Source organism: Equus caballus, chromosome 1, assembly GCF_041296265.1.
Source record: "Equus caballus isolate H_3958 breed thoroughbred chromosome 1, TB-T2T, whole genome shotgun sequence".
NCBI lineage: Eukaryota > Metazoa > Chordata > Mammalia > Perissodactyla > Equidae > Equus > Equus caballus.
This window is the reverse complement of record NC_091684.1, coordinates 145,598,203-145,617,725: the sequence shown is the minus strand read 5'-3', so window position 1 is coordinate 145,617,725 and position 19,523 is coordinate 145,598,203. Positions and strand designations below refer to the sequence as shown.

The following is a 19,523-nucleotide window of genomic DNA, read 5'->3' as shown; positions in this document are numbered from 1 at the left end:
TAACCTATTGTTCCCCTAGCCCTTGTATTGTTTACTTCTTTTGTACATTGAAAGCATGGATCTATTTAATATTTATCCTCATGTACAATATGAAGACTGGATCCAATTTTTTTTGTGCCTGCAGCTGTTCAATTGTCCCAAAACGCATCATTAAAAATTTTCTTTTTCCTATTGACTTGAGATGCCACCTTTGTCATATATTAAATTTATAGGCATTTGGATCTATTTATGGAATTTTCATTCTGTTCCATTGGTCTGTCTATCCATGCACTAGAAGCACACTTTTAATTATAGACCCTTTTATAATTTCTTGGTTATTCCTGCTTGTTTGTTCTTCTAAGTGAACTTATAATCAACTTGTTTATCTGAGGATGGTAGTAGTATAGTAGGGAGACACATGATGGTATTTTTATTGTGGTTGTATTTGTAGGCTAAATTAGGGTGAACTGACATCTTTAGGATTTTGGATATTCCTATCCCAGAATATGGCATGTCTTTTCCTTTACTGAAGGCTAGTTTTGCATCTTGCAGGGAATGTTTTGTAACTGAAAAAAGAAACCCCAACAGCAGCTTTATTGAGGTATAATTTACCTACCATAAAATTCATATATTTTAAGTGTACAATTCACTGATTTTTTAGTAAATTTAGGGTTGTGTAACCATCCCCACAATACAGTTTTAGAACATTTCCATTAATCCCGAAAGATCTCTCCTGCTTGTTTGTAGTTAATGCCTGTCCTGCCCTCAGTCCTACACAACTGCTAATCTGTTGCTGTCTCTATAAACTTGCTTTTTCTGGACATTTCATAGAAATGAAATCATACAATATGTAGTCTTTGGTGTCTGGCTTCTTTCACTTACCATAATGTTTTTGAGGTTTATCCATGTTGTAGCAGCTATCAGTAATCAATTTCTATTTATTTTATTATTTAATTTCTTTATAGTGTTTCATTGTACAGATATACCACATTTTGTTTACCCATTTATCAGATGATAGAAATCAAATTGTTTCCAGTATTTGGCTATTGTAAATAATGCTGCTCTGAACATTTGGGTACAAACCTTTGTGTGTGTGTGTATGTGTATATATATAGTATATGTATGTATATACCTGTGTTTTTTTCATTTCTGTTGGATGGATACCCAACAGAAGAGTCCAAAGAAGAGTCACAGCTGCTACAAACTTCAGTAACTTTGTGACCACAAAAGACAGAGAAGCAGTAGCAAAAGCAACTGGTAGCAGGAAGATGCTTTTGATCGTGACCAGCATTGACATGTTGGGTAGTTATGGCACTGTGATGTAGTTTATGTGAAGAGTATGAGCCTTGGAACTGGAATTGGGTTTGAGTTTCAAGTATTGCTTACTCTTTGCTTGAAAAATCATTTAAACTTTCCAAGTTTCAGTTTCTTGATGGAGCTAGAATGTTGTACATGGCACAAAGGTACATGTTCACAAATTGGAAGCTATTCTTATCATTAGCATCATGCTAGACTTAAGGCACAGAGGGACCAGGGTAGTCAGTGATTACGGTGGCTGACATTGCTTGTAGCTGCTGCAGAGAGAATCTCTGACCCCTTATCAGGGATTGGAAATGGATGTTGAGTTCATGAAGAGCTCTGTCAGAGAAACCGCTGTTTTTGTTACCATCGTTACACTACCACATTCTTTCCAGGGTGTTACATTTTTCTCTCATGATGTTTTAAAAGGTACAAACAACATAAGTAATCTTAAAAGAAATAGTTAGAAGAAAATCACCTAGAGTCCCACCACCCTAATGTCTTAGCTGTACTGAAATTTCTTATCCTTTAATATTTCTAAATGTGAAAGACAACATGAAAATAAAATTGGCCCAATAAAAACTGACCTATTCTCCTGAGTTTTTAAAATCTGTATTAAGGTTAACTTCATAATTTTAGGAATGTTTCCTTTAAATTTTGTTTTAAATAATTGTCATCCTAGAGAAGACACTAGATTGTAGATGCCAAAATCTTGCCTATTGTGATTGTTATTTAGTTACATAATTTTTATGTATTATGTTCAAGTTATGCTTGTAAAGGTCCTTTTTAGAAATATAATGGTGTTAAGTAATAGAGTAAGAGTGCCTAAGTGAGTTATTTATATACCCTTTAGTTACACAATCTGTTTGATCATAAAAAATTATATAAATTGGGGGCTAGTCCCATGGCCTAGTGGTTAAGTTCAGCACCCTCTGCTTCAGTGGGCTGGTGTCACAGGTTTGGATCCTGGGCACAGACCTATACCAGTTGTCAGCCATGCTGTTGTGGTGACCCACATATAAAATAGAGGAACATTGGCACAGATGTAGCTCAGGGCTAATCTTCCTCAAGCAGGCAAAGAGGAAGATTGGCAACAGGTGTTAGTTCAGGGCTAATCTTCCTCAACAAAACAAAAGAAAGGAAAAGTATATATAAATTCAATTTTAATGAATTAGCAGAGCTAGCTTTGTATCATTTATCATTGGAACTTCAAAATGTTACATTTATATTTGACTTTGCTTAACTGTGTAAGAGATGTTTAATAATGTTATTTTTTTACAGACTTTTAAAGAAATTTAATGTACACATACATGGAGAGAAATCGCTAATTAAGTTGATATGTTGATGTAGCTTTCTCCATGTAGAATGGTAATATCCAGTTGGTAGGTTAAAATAAGGGAAGTTTTAAAAAATCCATGGCATTTTATTTATAATGCTTATAGTTTTAAATATACAGTTCTTTTTGTACTCTTATGTTAAGCTACCTCGTGTACATGATTATGAAGCAAGAATTGGAAAAGTAATTTGGAAATTGAATCTAGAATATTATTTTAAATGGCCACTTGAGTGCTGCTATTTTTCCTCTGCCTATAAGATAAAAATATGATGTTAAAAATACATTCTCCCTCAATATGTCTGTGCGTAATCTTTAGAACTCAGAAACTACTTAAAAAATGTGCACATTTCAGAATTCTTAAATCTTAATTTTTTTCTACTTAATATAACAATTTTCAAATTTTCCAAAATGTAAATACAATATTATGAAATATTCAGAAAAATAGCTTTCTCCAAATCAGATCATTTTGCATTGCTTCTGTGATTTACTTAGTGCCTGCTTTGTTCTCCTCTTTGGAGTATCAGAGTGTGTGTTGTAGATCTTTGTCATGGACTTGTACTTCCTCCAGATACTGGCCAGCTTTGGAAGTAGTGCAGATGTTTGATGGTGTAGAGATGTATTAGAGATGAAATTCCAGGTTGCCAAGGAATGGCACCTTGGGTGAAGGAATGTTGACTGTATAAATTCCAGTGGCAAGAAGGTTGAACCGTTTGTTGTCATTGTGATAAGCAAGAGTTATAGGAGTTGGATAAAAATGAATATAGTATATCAGTGTTATTCCTACGTACTAGTAGGAAATATGGTGAAAAAACAGCTCAGTTATAAGAGCAACGAAAAAAATAAAGTGTCTAGAATAATTTTAATAGGAGTATATTTGGCTTCTATGAAGAAAATTATATAGTTTTATAGAGAGTTGCATTTATGATCAAACCAAACTGTAATTTTTCTAAAGATGGCAAGATATATTCTTAGATGAAAAAAATATACATTATGGAGATGTTGGGGCTTCATTAGTGTTGCTTAATGTCAGTCTAGTTCAAATCTCAGGAATTTTTCTTTCCCCTTGATTTTATGGTCCTGAAGAATAATTGGGAAAACCTCAAACTATGAGGTTTCAGAATAGAATTATTCTAGTCTTTTCAAAACATGGTGTTGGGACAATTGTAGATCCACATGCAAAAAATATGAATTTAGACCTTATACATCATGTCAGACACAAAAACTTAAAAAAATGGATCATAGACCTAAATGTAAGAGCTAAACTATACAACTTGTAGAAGAAACAGGAGAAATTCTCAGTGACCTTTGGTTAGGCAGAGATTTCTCAAATATGTCACCAAAAGCATGACCTATAAAAGAAATTGCTAATTTGGACTTCATCAGAATTAAAGGCTTTTATGCTTTAAAAGACGCCCCTAAGAAAATGAAGACATGCTACTGACTGGGAGAAAATATTTATAAATAATATATCTGATAAAATACTTGTATTCCAAATATATAAATAACTCTTAGACAACTCAACAGTAAGACCAAAGTTCAAGTTAAACATGGGCAAAAGGTTTGAGTAGACATTTCATCAAAGTGGCTAATCGCTTGAAAAAATGCTCAGCATCATTAGTTGTTATAGAAATGAAAATCGAAACCACAGTGAGATACCACTGTATATCCACCAGAATAGCTATAATAAAAAAGAGACAATAACAGTTATTGGAGAGGATGTGGAAAAACTGGAGCCCTCATTTTCCTCTTGGGAATGTAAAATTGTACAGCCACTTAGGAAAGGAATTTGGTAGTTCCTTAAAAGGTTAAACGTAAATTTACTGTAGTACCCAGAAATTACATTCCTAAGTATTTACCCAAGAGAAATGAAAGTACGTGTATGTATGAAGCCTTACAGACGAATGTTCATAGCAGGTTTGTTTGTAACAGCCAAAAGTGAGGAAAATCCAGATGCCCGTCAACAGAAGAATGGGTAAACAAATTATGGTATATTCATATGCTAGGATACTACTCAGCAATAAAAAAGAATGAATACTGATATACACAACAACATGAATAAATCTCAAGATAAGTACACTGAGTGAAAGAAGCCAGACATGAAAGTATATGTAATGCATGACTCCATTCATATAGAACCCTTGAAAATACAAACCAATCCATAATGACAGAAAGCAGATCAGTTGTCGTAGGGGTATAGGGATGGTCATGGAGGGATAATGGTTGACTGAAATGGCATGAGGGATCTTTTTAGGTTGGTGGAAATGTTCTAAAACTGGATTGAGGTGATGGTTACCCTGTATAAATTTACTAAAATCAGTGAAATGTACAATTAAAATGGGTGAAATTTTTAACTCTTACTGTTCTCATTATGAGAAAATTCTTATCACAAATATAGCTTATAAAATGTTGGCTGATCTTGTTGGCTGACATTGACAGGTGATAGTAATGAAGAGGGAGGAATGTTTAAAAAAAGAAGACATTCAGCACGAGGTTTGTGAAAAGTACAGCAAGAGAAGAAATGCAGCATAACTTTTTTTTTTTTACCATCTTAGCTATTTTTAAATGTACAGTTTAGTAGTGTTAAGTGTATTCACGTTGTTTTGAAACAGATCTCCAGAACTTTTTCTTCTTGCAATCTGAAACTCTATACTCATTAAACAACTCCTTTTCCTCTACTCCCCCCAGCCCTGGTAACCACCATTCTGCTTTCTATCTATGAATTTGACTATTTTAGATACAAGTGGAATCCATATGGTATTTTTGTGTGGGTAACTGGGTTTTTTCACTTAGTGTAATATCCTCAGGATTCATTCATGTTATAGGATATGATATGATTTCCTTCCTTTTTAAGGCTGAATGATATTCCATTGTTTGTGTATACCACATTTTGTTTATCCATTGATGGACATTTAGGTTGCTTTCACTCTTGGCTGTGAGTGTGGGTGTGTGAATATCTTGTTGAGGCAAAATGTGAATTTTAAAGTATGAAAGTTATACCTCAGAAAAGCTGTTTAAAAAAACAAATGCTCTGACACAGGAATCTATATCAAAGGGGTTAAATAGATGACTTCAAATGTAACCTAAAACAAGTAAAAATATTAAGGGAGTTATCAAGATTTAATGCGGGAAAAGAGAGAATTTCTCAGTAAGTGGTCTGGTGATAGCCAGTTAGCGATGGAAGGACAGGGCTGGATTCTATTTATAATCTTTTCTAATGCCATAGACAAGAATTAGTTCTAGATGAAGTAAATAACTGAAGGAAAGACCTTGAACCAAATATAATGTGTATCCATCCTCCAAATAAGAAAACACTTTCCAAACTTAGAATAATTTAGAAAAGTGCATGTACAAAAAAAATTACAGATTGATAGCATAAAACTAAAAAAGCTGTGTGTTCTTAAAAGAGTGTCATATCGTGTGAATAGAAACAACCTTGGAGAAAACATACAGCAAATGTATTATCTTTAGTTGTTAAAGGGTTAATATCTATAGAATGTGGCTATCTTATGTAAGATCTTAATACCTTTGGGGGTTAATATCTCTATATAAGATCAAAAAAATTCATATGAAAACCACTAAGTTTGTAAGGAACAAACAAAAATCATAAAAGAGGAAATAACATGAAGATGTACAGATTAAGAGAGTAAGTACTGTTTTCACTATGTGTGTTTAGATCTGTTTTTTAAGAAAAACCTTTCATTTTGACATATTATTTTTACTTTTGTAATGAATTTCATAGTTTTCAAAGTCAGAATAAAAATTTTTGTCTATCAATTAGCTGACGGGCAGATTCCTTTTCAGTGTTTTTTCTTTTTGTTTCCAGGAAGTATCGATGAAGATGTTGTTGTGATAGAAGCTTCCTCCACTCCCCAGGTCACTGCCAATGAAGAAATTAATGTTACCTCAACTGACAGTGAAGTAGAGATTGTGACAGTTGGAGAAAGCTATCGGTAAGATTTTAATTGAATATTTGAAGTTTTCAATAGAAATAGTTAAACATACTTGTGCTGCAGATATTTGTGTTCTTTTACTTTTTTGTTTCTGTGTTTTTGAGACCTAGTTTGAGTATGCATATACCAGAGCAGTGTTTTTCAAACCAAGTTGCATCAGATTCACCTGGAAAGATTATAAAATAAAGATAGTTGTTGCCTGGATCATATCCCAGACCAGCTGAGCCAGAAGCTCAGGGGTCATTATTTTTTAAGCACCCGAAGTATACCATGAGAGCTAAGAGTCATTGCTCAAGATAAACAGTAGTTTTACTTAGTGTTTGACAAAACTTAGTTTGTTCTATGAGTCATAGAATTCGTGAACTCCTTTGAAATTTAGATGTGACTAATACATAAGTATTGGGGATGGTACCAATATGAAAGGTGAAAAAAATAATATTGAGGAAAAATAATGATGTTGAACTATTCCTTTTTAATTTTTTTTTTTAAAGATTGGCACCTGAGCTAACATCTGTTGCCAATCTTCTTTTTTTCTTCTTTTCCCCAAAGCCCTCCAGTACATAGCTGTGTATTCTAGTTGTAGGTCCTGGTTCTGCTATGTGGGACGCCACCTCAGCGTGGCCTGATGGGTGGTACTAGGTCCACGCCCAGTAGCTGAACCAGCGAAACCTTGGGCTGCCCAAGCGGAAGTGCGAACTTAATCACTCAGCCACGGAGTTGGCCCCTAAACTATTCCTTTTTGTTATGATCTACTTATTTCAAGATTTCATTGGTACCAGTGAAGTTTGTGCTCTTATATTAGGGCACCATAGTATAAAACATATTTTTTGAAATTTTTTGTCTCAGTAATTTCATCTAATCCCTATACTAAAAGATGAATGAAAATCCTCATTTGTTTTGATAAATAACTGGAAATGACATTGCCGTTTTGGGAATCCCTTTGACCAAAAGAAAAGAAAAAAAGAAATCCTAACACTGTATTCATCTTGTGCTTTAGATGATGACAAATATTGGTAAGAGAAACAGTAAAGCATTCCTGTCTTCCGTTTGATGCACCAAACTAATCTATGGATGAATCTTAATTTTTGTATTTGAATGAATTTAGAAATGCATTTACTCATTGTATTTTAACTTGTGTTGTTATCGATTAACAAAAAAAAAAGATTCTTATTTAGGAAGCATGTCACATGTACCTAGAATGTGCTTTTCCACTTGCCACTTTTCCATTGGAGTGCTACTTCTAATGGCGTGCAAGAGAGCACTCTATAATATATCGCTGTTTAAGTTTTAAATGATTTTCCCAGGCTGTGGGGAAATTGATCCTCCATGGTGTGTGCCACAGTTATCCTATGACTGCTTAGTGCTTGGTACAACACTGACTCAATTTTTATGAGCTACAAGGATTGCCGAAATTAAGGACCTATTTTTATTTGTGGAATTGGAGATCTTTCTTTGTCATGGAGATGCTTAATGTTCAAACAGATGCATTTACCATGGTAATGTAAAAAGACACAGTGCTCATTACCCATATTTATTTTTCTTATTGTTACCTGGGATATTAACTTTATCACTGTTTAGCTGGCTCTTGGCCCTTCCTCTTCAGGAGAACGCATCTGTGTTTCAGATTCTTTTGTGTCAGGATTTGACAATTGCCACTAATCGTAGGGGCCACTAAGGCCTGGTGAAACAGTTCCTCATACATTGTTTTTTGCTGGTGTTCCATTTAGCATAATATTTGGAGTTAGGACATTCTGTGCAGTTTTCACAAAAGTACTACAAAGTGGACCTGGAACTTTCTATAGCTATTAACAGCTTCCCAGAAATAATAGACTACTCAGTATCATCACAGACTCTTGATTTCTCAAGAATTTTAAGTAGTGATCTGTCTCCTCATCCAAAACCATTTCATCCTGAGATGTTTGTTTACTATGATGCTCAGTCAGTACCGTTCTTGCTGGATGTGCTGTCCTTTTTTTCTTTTTTTTTACTGTGTCTCAGGAATTAACCTTTATACTCCTGTTACTTGAGAATTTTATTTTAGAATTTGAACTTTTTTCTAAACTCTTAGGCTCTACAGTTGCTGAGGCCGTTTTCAGCCCAGTTTGAACTTTTGGAGTTCTTCTCTGAGGGGTCAAGCTCACACCCCTGATGACTGCATGCATATTAATGGATCTGGCTCACCCTTTCCATACACGCTGACAATGAATAGTTTTACATTCACTTTGGGCAGGAGAAAAACCAACTTCATAAGTCTCACTTTTCTAAAACATTTATTTTTCTCCTGGAGGTTTAGGGCTGTATATCACTCTGTACCCTCAGTCTAGATCATTACAGTGAATCCTTAAAAAAAAATTTTAATGCAATATATACCTATAAGTAATTTAGCACAGTACAATGCCACACACATAATTAAACAATGATAAAAGTGTTAGGTATTGAGGGTTTGTGGTTACATACTTTAAAAGCATAAAGTGGCTCAAACAAAAGATGTTTCTAGGCTACCCAATTAGTAAATTAACTGGAACTATCTTGACCTCTCTGTATCCCAGGAAATCTCTTTGGTGCCTTGAATCTCTTTTAGGACAGTACCAGAAACTGAGTTTGGTTTAGGACTACCAAAGCCATGTTTTGCAAGTCCACTCTGGACTAAACATACAAGATCATGTGGATGTTATTAAATGTAGGCTGTTGATATTTTTGTTGCTTTACCCATGGTGAATAATTTTAGGTATTAACGTAAAATGTAAATAATTCATTATAACCCAGTTGAATATTCAAAATGACCATTGAAAATAGAGCAGCATTCTTGAGATTTTAATTCTGTTATTTTTTTTTTGGAGAAGTATTGCATGAAGAACTTCACAGCTTATTTTCTAAGAAAGGCTTATGATTTCTTGGGTAACTAAAAATTTTGTTCATTTTTTTTATATTTACTAATTTAATATTGATGTCATTAAAGGTCTCGTTCAACCCTTGGTCACTCCAGATCTCACTGGAGCCAAGGTTCAAGTTCTCATACAAGTCGGCCACAGGAGCCGCGAAACCGCAGTAGGATTTCTACTGTTATACAGCCCTTGAGGCAGAATGCAGCAGAAGTTGTGGACCTTACTGTTGATGAAGATGGTAAGTCGGAGTAGTAACAGTGTAGAATTATGAAGAAAATTTGGTAAAATGAGATATCTTAATATGCTAAAACTCCTACTACTACTTAATGATAATATATTATTAAGCTACAGGGAAGTTGCCAGATTTCTTAATCCTATTTTTCAATTGATATAATAACCTCGATTTGTAAATTGTGTGTAAAATTCTTTCTGGTTACTGCTTCATTGCTTGGTAGTTATTCTCTTAGAAAAAAATATTTTGGGGCCTGAGCCAGTGGCATAGTGGTTAGGTTGGTGCACTCTGCTTCGGTGGCCCAGGGTTCGGATCCTGGATGTGGACCTGCACACCACTCAGCAAGCCATGCTGTGGCAGTGTCCCACATGCACAATAGAGAGGAAGGCTGGCACAGATTTTAGCTCAGTGACAATCTTCATCAAGCAAAAAGAAGAGGATTGGCAACAGATATTAGGACGAATCTTCCTGACCAAAAAGAAAAAAGAACGAAAAAGGAAAAAAAATCTAGTAGTAGTTTGATCTGTCCTCATTATTATATGTCAAGCATCAGACAGAGTGCTTGGTATATGTGATCTCAGTTCATCCTCACAACAGTTCTATGAAGAAAATTCTGTACTTTCCCAGTTCTACAGATGAAGCAGTGGAGAGTGGTTAAGTAACTTATCCATGATCATACTGTCTAGTGGTGAAATCAGAATAGTTTTCCAAGTAGTCTGACTCTAGAATCCATACTGTACCAGAGAAAGTGCAATTTGTAACACTGTTCTGACAGCCTTGACAACGTGTATGAACATAACAGAGGGACTTTTACTTTCCTTCCCTCTTTTCTTCTTTGTGATAGATCAGAAAAGGTACGTAGTTGTTACCCCAAAAACAGTGTTAGTCATCTGAATTAATGGAATATGCTTATATGTGTTGGACTTGTTAAATGCAGTAATCGTATTTTAGTAACATGTCCCTTTAATATTGCAGTTTGGTTTATGAAAGTTTTTTTTTTTTACTGTAAATTATACTTATTAGAGAGTTCATATTTTTTAAGTTTGCTTTAATAATTATCATAAAAATGTTAGCTTGGATTAAAATATAATTTTTACCTGATTTGTTTTGAAATGCTAAATAAATACTTTGTATTTTGTAGAACCTACTGTAGTACCAACCACTTCTGCGAGAATGGAATCACAAACCACAAGCGCTTCCATTAACAATTCAAATCCGTCTACCTCTGAGCAGGCCTCTGATACTGCTTCAGCTGTCACTAGTAGCCAACCCTCCACAGTATCAGAGACCTCAGCTACCCTTACAAGCAATAGTATGACTGGTACTTCTGTAGGAGGTAAGTAAAAAAGGGAGGGAGGAGGGACTCTTTTAAGTATCATAGCTTAGCTGAAAGAGATTGGGGAAAATTAAATGGCTGACACCAAAAATATGAGCAACAAAAGACAAAATAGGTAAATTGGACTTCATCAAAATTTAAAACTTTTGTACATCAGAGGACATTATCAAAAAAGTGAAAAGGCAACCTACAGCATGGGAGAAAAATATTTGAAAATCATGTATCTGATAAGGGTCTAGTATCCAGTCTAAATAAAGAACTCACACACAACTCAACAAAAAAAGACAAACAACTGAGTTTAAAAATGAACAGTAGATTTGCATAGATAGTTTTCCAAAGAATATATGTAAATGACCAAAAAGCACATGAAGACATCATTAATTATTAGGGAAATACAAATGAAAACCACAGTGAAATACCACTAGGATGTCTATAATTTAAAAAAAGAAAAGAAAAAACACCAAAGAACAGGATATCAGAAAATAACCAGTGTTGACAAGAATGTAAAAAAATTGGAACCCTTCTGAATAACTAGTGGGAATGTAAAATGGTGCAATCACTGTGGAAAACACTTTGGCAGTTCCTCGAAAAGGTAAACATAGAGTTACCACATGACCCACAATTCTGCTTCTAGAGAATACCCAAAATAATTGAAAATGGGGATGGGAGTTTTAAAAAGTTTGAAGATGTCCATTTCTCAGTATTTTTTTTGTTTGTTTGTTCTTGGTGTTGATTCTAAGAAAACATTGCCTATCGCAAAGTTACAAAAATTTACTCCTATGTTTTCTTTTCAGAGTTTTATAGTTTTAGTTTTTATCTTAGATTATTTCTTATGTTTCAATTAGCAGTAGCATCTCTGGTTCTTTCTCCCATCAGCTGAGTAACTGAGCCTTAAAATAGCCTTCTTTCTCTTTTGAACGATGACACAGAGACAGGAACTTGTTGTTTACTAATAGGGAGACCATAGACCCTGTAGCTCGTAGATTGACTATATCACCATAATAATGAAACCACTTTATATTTTCTATATATTTTTTCTTTTACTAGTATCTCATTTAATTCTTATACTATTCATATATCTTACATTGAACAGATTGGAAAACTGCTTGTTGGCTGTTTGTTGGATTAGGTTTTCCTTTCCTGGAAAATTGAGGGCAGAATCCAAGGAGATTTCCCAGGAGTATCTTTTAAATACTATATTCTTTGAAAAAAATGTAAGCAGAAATGAAATAGGCTAACTTTTATTTCACTTATTGAGTGCATACTTTACCCAGTACTTTACTGAATGTCTTATATGTTATTTTATATATTGTGATTTAATCCTTAACAGCTTTCTTGATGTTGATGTTACTCTTCCCATTTCAAAAATGAAGAAATATGAAAAGTTAAATACTTTCAAGGTCAATAATAACCTTTGAGGCAAAAGATTTGAACTCTTCTCACTCATTCCTCTCTCCTGGTAGCTTTATGTATCCTTATTCTCATCTAGATTTTATGTAACACAGTTCCAACTTCATTTCAAGACAGTCTCACCTAAAGATTAGGCCTGAAACAGTAAGTTTTCTAGAAGAGAATACAGGCAGTACACTCTTTGACATCAGTTTCAAGACAGTCTCAAAGCTTTTATTTACTTACTTTATTTTTTTTTGATGAGGTAGATTCACTCTGAGCTAACATCCATTGCCAATCTTCCTTTTTTTGCTGGAGGAAGACTACCCTTGAGCTAACATCTGTGCCAGTTTTCCTCTATTTTGTATGTGAGGCACCGCCATGACATGGCTTGATGAGCGGTGTAGGTCCACACCTGGGATCCAAACCCACAAACCCAGGCTGCCACAGTGGAGCATGCCAGACTCAACCACCACGCCCTGGGGCTGGTCCCTTTACTTATTTATTTTCCAAGACCCTTGTTCACTCAGAATTCATATTTAATCTCTTAGGTAGCAGCTTGACTACCTGAATGCCTTCTTGTGATAATAGTCTGCTGTACTGATGACTACCTTTGGGATAGATGTGCACTTGTATTTCTCTAGACTAGGAGAACCTTGTTCCAGGCCAAATTGTTCCTCTGTATAAACCTTGATAGAAGCACATACAGATATTGAGATAACATTAGGGGCACTCAGTTCTGGTGGCTTCATTTCCTTCCAAGACTGTAGAACATCAGTCACCTATTTTCTTCACTTCTTGTCCTTTCTTTGCATCTTCTTGCACATTTGCAACCTTGAATCAGTCAAGCCATCTAGCTTTGCTCTTATCCAGGTTCCTGACGGGGGCTGGTGAAAATCATAGAACCAAGCAGATTGGCGCCTGATGAATTTATGGTATCTAATTTTGGGCTTTTGGTAATAAGTTGCCATAGTGTGATGTATGTCAGTCAGTTCCCTTTTCTTCCCTTCAGTGGCTATTTCAAAATTCTCATTCTCCTCAAGACTTTCATTCTCCCAGGGAGAAATAAATGAAAAATAAATGAAAGTTCTCAAGCATGAACACCCATAACTTCCAACCCCTCCATAAAAATTTTTCTCTATCTATATCTATCCTGCCCTCCTAAGTCCTGGTCTCTTAACTCCTTCCTGTCCCTTCCAGTCCCTTTCTCTGTGCTCTTCCTCCTGTCCCTTCTTGTGTCCTTGACCTTGCCCCAACAGTTATCTTCCCTATGTCTTCAGGATCCTTGCTGGTTCCATTCCCCTTAGTACATGCACGTGTACATTTGTTTTAAGTCTGTGTACATGTAATTGGATCCTCTTCATCTTAAAGTCCTTTAACTTGATTCTGACTCCTTTCAAAACAAACATGCTGTTAAAACAATCTGGCAGTAATTTTCTCATCTTTGTTTTCTCTCAGGACTCTTTTCTTATCCCGTTTCTCACAGGCCCACCTCATAACTGTAGATGTTTTTCACCTACAAACAGTACCCTGGTGACTCCCCATTTTGTGTTTTCAGAGCCCTTTCCTTGTTTTAAACTTTTATATCCAACTGCCTATTGGACATCTTCATTGGACCATTCTGCAGTCACTTCAAACTCAGCATGCCCCAGTCAGCTCATCATCTGTCTGACTTTTCCATGTGTTCCTTGTTTTATGCATACATGGTATCTTATATGTTTGTTTATTCAACAAATATTTATTGATTGCATACTATGTATTAGGCACTGTTCTAGGCACTGGGAATAAAACATAAGTTTTCTGCCCTAACAGAGCTAATGTTCTAGTGCATAATAATAGCTAAGATCTATTGAGCCCATGATATTAGTCAATGATTTATCTATATTAACTGATTTTTGCAGTAACCTATGAGGCAGATTCTATTACTCTTTTCATGTTACAGATGACATAACTTGCCCGAGGGTATATGACAGTGTAGCAAGAATTCAAACCTAGGAAGTCTAGCTTAGAGCATATACACTTCCTTTTTGCCAGGATTTCTCAACCTTGGCACTGTTGTCTTTGGGCTGGACAGTTCTTCGTTGGGGGGCTGTCCTGTGCACTGTAGGATATTTAGAAACATGCTTGGCCTCTACCCTCTAAATATAGCACCATATCCCCTCCAGTTGTGACAACCAAAAATGTCCCCAGGTGTTCCCTGGGAGGCAACATTGCTCTATACTATACTAGAACCCAGAGCTTCTGTTATAGTACTAATTGATTTATGTCTTATACTGTCTCTGTACTTGATGATGAGCTCCTTGAGGACTAAAGATCAAGTCTTTCTCTTAGCACTTAGCTGCACTCGTGAGGTTAACTTAGGTTTAGCAAGTGCTTATTGAGCCACCTACATTGTGCAGGCATGTTTCTAGTTGCTCAAGATAAAGCAACAAAGACAAAATCATGTTATTTTAAAGGCCAGGACTTTCATTTTCATCATTGTATTTTCCAGTGCCTTTTGTAGACTCTTTACAATGCCATTATTATGTGTAAGACTTGCCAAATGAAGGAGTAAATGCGTGAGTACCTCTCAGTAATCCTCCTAGAATTACAAAGAAAGTGCTTTAGCCAGCTTGATGTCATTGGGCCGTGGAGTTAATTTCCCTGGTGCAAGTTTGCGATTATCTCATTTTTAGTGGACACTCTGTAGGCTAATTTTAATAAAAAGGAAGTGTTTTACTTACTTAATCAGATATCTTTGTATTTCACTTCTAATTTGTGGCAGTGTTCTTTTGGTCAGTACTTTTGGACAAGAGATTCAGTTGTCTTTACTTTGGGGTTGCTACCCTGTTTGAGCAATAAAGAGGTTCTGGACTGTAGGAAAATATACTGCTAATTTAATTAGAAGCCAAAACTGTACCCTCAGAAGTAGAGCTGTAAGATCAGTCTTCGTGTTTTTTTTTTTTAAAGATTGGCCCTCAGCTAACATCTGTTAGCAATCTTTTCTTTTTTTATTTCCTCCTTCTCCCCAAAATCCTGCAGTACATAGTTGTATATTCTAGTTGCAGGTCCTTCTAGTTCTGCTATATGGGACGCTGCCTCAGCATGGCTTGATGAGTGGTGCTAGGTCCGTGTCCAGGATCCGAACTGGCAAAACCCTGGGCCACCGTAGTGGAGTGTGTAAACTTAACTGCTCCAGACTAGCCCCTATCAGTCTTCTTTTTGAGGCACAGTGTTACTGATCTGACCCCTTAACTATGTATTCAGCCTTAAATATAGCTATTGTGCTTCCTCTTCTCTCACTCTAATTTTTGTATTTGAAATATCCGAAGACAAAGAGGGCAGATTTTTCTGAACAGCTAAGTGTCCTATCTGTCACTTCAGTCACAGCCCTAGCAACCTGTAGATCTCTCGCTCTGGTTATGAACTCATCTCCTAAGTCTTAGAGTTACATATAATCCTCAAATAACTGGATTTTTAAAATTAAAGCATCAGAGTTGGAAGGAACCATGAAGGTCATTTAGTCCATCCACTGAATGGATTAGTGTCCCAAAGGTTTTCATTCTTTTTTTTTCTGAAGTAACGCAATAAATGACATTCACTTTTATAACACTTTGACATGGGGGCTGAGATAAAACCCTGAAGATGTTGCAGGAAGTAAAGCTACAGTAATAATGAGTTATTGCTATAAATATTACAGCATATAGAAAATAGTTACTTAATGTTTGATTTGATTTAGCATAGCTAAGATAGGCTGTTGCTCATGGTCAGTTCCTGATAATTCTAGTTATAATTCTGTCCATGTTATTCAAGAAACTTGGAATGCAAATGAATGAGACAATTGTAGAAGTGACTTTGAATCTGCTATAATTTATGTTTTAAAGGTAAACATCTTGTCAACTCGCCTTGCTTTTTGTAACAAATTACTTGTAATATTTAACCTCTCAACTGATGCTAACAAGGTAGTACTAATTCCAGGAAGTAATTAGAGGTTAGTAAAAATTTGTAGTTTTTTTTCCATCCAAGTTTGCAGACTCCTGAATTCTAGTTCCCAGGATAAAAACCTTTACAAAAGGGTTCAGGAAATTAGCCCAAATAGGCTAGACTGGGAGCTTGGAAAAAACCAGTATACAGAGATTTGGAATACAGATACTGCATGGTGGGGTTTAGATCGCAGACCTTGCCCAAAAGGGAATCAGCAAAGGCAGGATAGGACGTGTTTGGAAGGGCAGACCCAGGAGAATGACAGGGTGGTTTATGCAATCAGACCTCTCAACCAGAGCCTGAAGCGCCCCCACCTAGATTCGTTCATGTGAGCCTGCACATTCCCTGTATTGTTTTAGGCAGTTCTGGTTCGAGTTTTGCATTATTTCTAAGTAACCAGAAGATTCCTAATTAGTACACTGGCCCAGGAGAGATTAGCTAGGTGCTGTGAACCAAGTAAGAACAGAGTATCCCTCGTATCGGTTACTCTAGAAATAAGGCTAGAACAGGAGGAGATGCCTCAGGAGTCACGTGGAGGAGGGAAGAAGGTGATGGGAAGGGAAGGACAGGGTTCTGGGCTCTCTACTCTTCTAATTTTTAGTTTTTAAGTAAAAAATTTTATCTCCATTTTTATCTGTTTTATATAGTTTCCATAATATGTAGGAAAGGGTGCTGTCTTTTAGATGAGTTTGAAACACTGGGATAGACCTTCTGGGGGCACTTTTGCAGTTTTTCTGACATGGAAGAACATACTTTCAAAATAACTTCTGGCGTGTGGTAGAGAGCATCATCAGGACTCAGATGTTTCAAAGCTAGAAGATTATCATCTTTTCTAACGACAACCCTGGAAGGCAATTATTGTTCCATTGAGTAGGTGGGGAAAAGGTTAAATAACTTTCCTAAGGTCACATTATCATTTGTTATATTCTATTGGGACTGAGTTTAGAGGCCAGAGGATGGGAAAAGACATTGGAGGTTAGTGAGACTTAGCCAGATATGCTCTGAGTTGGGTGGTTATGTCTTAAGAAGATAAGATTTTAAAAAGTACATGGTAGTCTGCCTTATGTAAAAATGACGTATGGTATTAGGAATTCCTGGAACTCAGGAGAAGAACCTTTGCTTTGTTGCATATAGTGGAAGAACTCACATGATATTTTAAAGTTTTTAAATGCAGTTTAAAACCATTTGTTATGCACAGGGATGGTTCAACATCTGCAAGTCAATCAGCGTGATTCACTACATTAACAAAATGAGAAACAAAAACCACATGATCATCTCAATAGATGCAGAGAAAGCATTCAACAAGATCCAACATCCATTTATGATAAAAACCCTCAATAAAATAGGTATAGAAGGAAAGTACCTCAACATAATAAAGGCCATATATGACAAACCCACAGCCAACATCATACTGAACGGACAAAAACTGAAACCCATCCCTCTCAGAACAGGAACAAGACAAGGGTGCCCACTTTCACCACTCTTATTCAACATAGTACTGGAGGTTTTGGCTAGAGCAATTCGGCAGGAAAAAGAAATAAAAGGAATCCAAATAGGCAACGAAGAAGTAACACCATTTATTATGACCTAGGAAAAGATGATCTATTGCCCTGTTAAAACATCATGGTAAACATGAGCCTCCTGAAGCATTTAGGCTTTCAGGAAAATCCCAGTGAACACCAGTGCCTGAAATTCTCTGATGTGTATGTTAAGAATATGGCACTATCACATTCTTATTTACAGAGATTTGAATTTAGTAAGCATTTCTTAATTCTTTATTTACTTATTTATGTATAGTACCTATTTTTTACACAGTGATATTTGATCATTTGATCTACAAATTTTGTTTGTTTCAAGATGACTCGAGGAGAACTGCGTCTAGTGCTGTAACAGAAACTGGCCCTCCTGCAATGCCAAGGTTACCCTCCTGCTGTCCCCAGCACTCACCATGTGGAGGGTCGTCACAGAATCACCATGCATTAGGACATCCACATACAAGTTGCTTTCAGCAGCATGGCCACCATTTTCAACATCATCACCACCATCATCATACTCCCCACCCAGCTGTCCCAGTTTCTCCCTCCTTTAGTGACCCTACTTGCCCTGTGGAAAGACCTCCACAAGTACAAGCACCTTGTGGAGCAAATAGTAGTTCTGGTACCAGCTACCATGACCAGGTATGTGGAATTTGATGAGTTTTTCTTTCTTTCTTTCTTTTTGTTAATTTTTTAAAATTGTAGTTCCTTCAGGAGGGGGAAAAATCCTAATAAATTTTATATACTAGATAAGTGAGTATTCTTATTGCTCATGCAAAAGCGGCTTAATTTAGTGATCTGTGATTTTCTTAAAAAAATTAAGTCTCTAGGATTTTTTGATGGTCTAAATTATTGCAACTAATTGAGGGGCCAGGGATAAGGAAAATCAGAAGTGATACTATTTTTTATTCTGGAATAAATTTTGGTATTTTAGTTAAATACAAGTGAATCTGAACCTTTGGGATTTTATTTCAAAGTGTTAAAACTGTACTGTCAGCGTAATTCATGAGGAATTGGGAAATTCTCCCAGTTTTTTCTTTTCTACCTCCTACTCTGGAGCCTCTCTGTGATCTCCCCTCATCTAGAAATAAACAGCCTTCTCAGGTGCAAACTTGTGACATAGTTTATCAGGAGCAGATGAGGTATTGAAATGTCAGCCAAAAATTATAATTAAATAAATTAGTTGATATTATTAGTGAGTGTTTGAAGAGTCAGATCATATTAAATTAGTATTGGTGATCCCATGGAGTAAACGAAGTCAGGTATTACATGCTTTTGCTATGTCGTCTCTGTGTGTAATTCTGATATAACCCTGGGCGATGCATATTTTAAAAAACAAAACATATAATTTTAAGTAAAACTGTAACTGACATGTATGCTAGAAAAAAGTCAAAAAGAAAATTCAGAGCAACTGCTTTTTGTATCCCCTGACCTTTCCTGAAGTACTTGTTTCGTCTTATTAAATTGTGATGATTATCTCTTCTGGATCTGACAAATTAAAAATAATAATGAGGGATATTCCCTTAAAAAAAAAATCGGCAAACTAGCTGCTGTTATCAAGAGGAAATCTGAAAGGGTTTAATAGGAAATATGGTTAAAGAAATTTTCGATGATGTTTT

General features: G+C 35.8%; 1 protein-coding gene across 23 annotated transcripts in view; it reads left to right on the top strand.

Moving 5' to 3' along the window:
• RNF111 (ring finger protein 111) overlaps window positions 1-19,523 on the top strand; it is an 85,067-nt gene that overhangs the window by 46,524 nt on the left and 19,020 nt on the right. For all 23 annotated transcript variants that reach the window (XR_011426153.1, XM_070235759.1, XM_070235701.1 and 20 more), the window contains 4 exons: window positions 6,438-6,564; window positions 9,524-9,687; window positions 10,823-11,017; window positions 18,227-18,546. Coding sequence is in view for 22 of the 23 variants with exons in the window: in XM_070235759.1 (XP_070091860.1) it covers window positions 6,438-6,564; window positions 9,524-9,687; window positions 10,823-11,017; window positions 18,227-18,546 (806 nt within the window). In the remaining variant the exon portion in view is untranslated. The remainder of the gene's footprint in view (window positions 1-6,437; window positions 6,565-9,523; window positions 9,688-10,822; window positions 11,018-18,226; window positions 18,547-19,523) is intronic.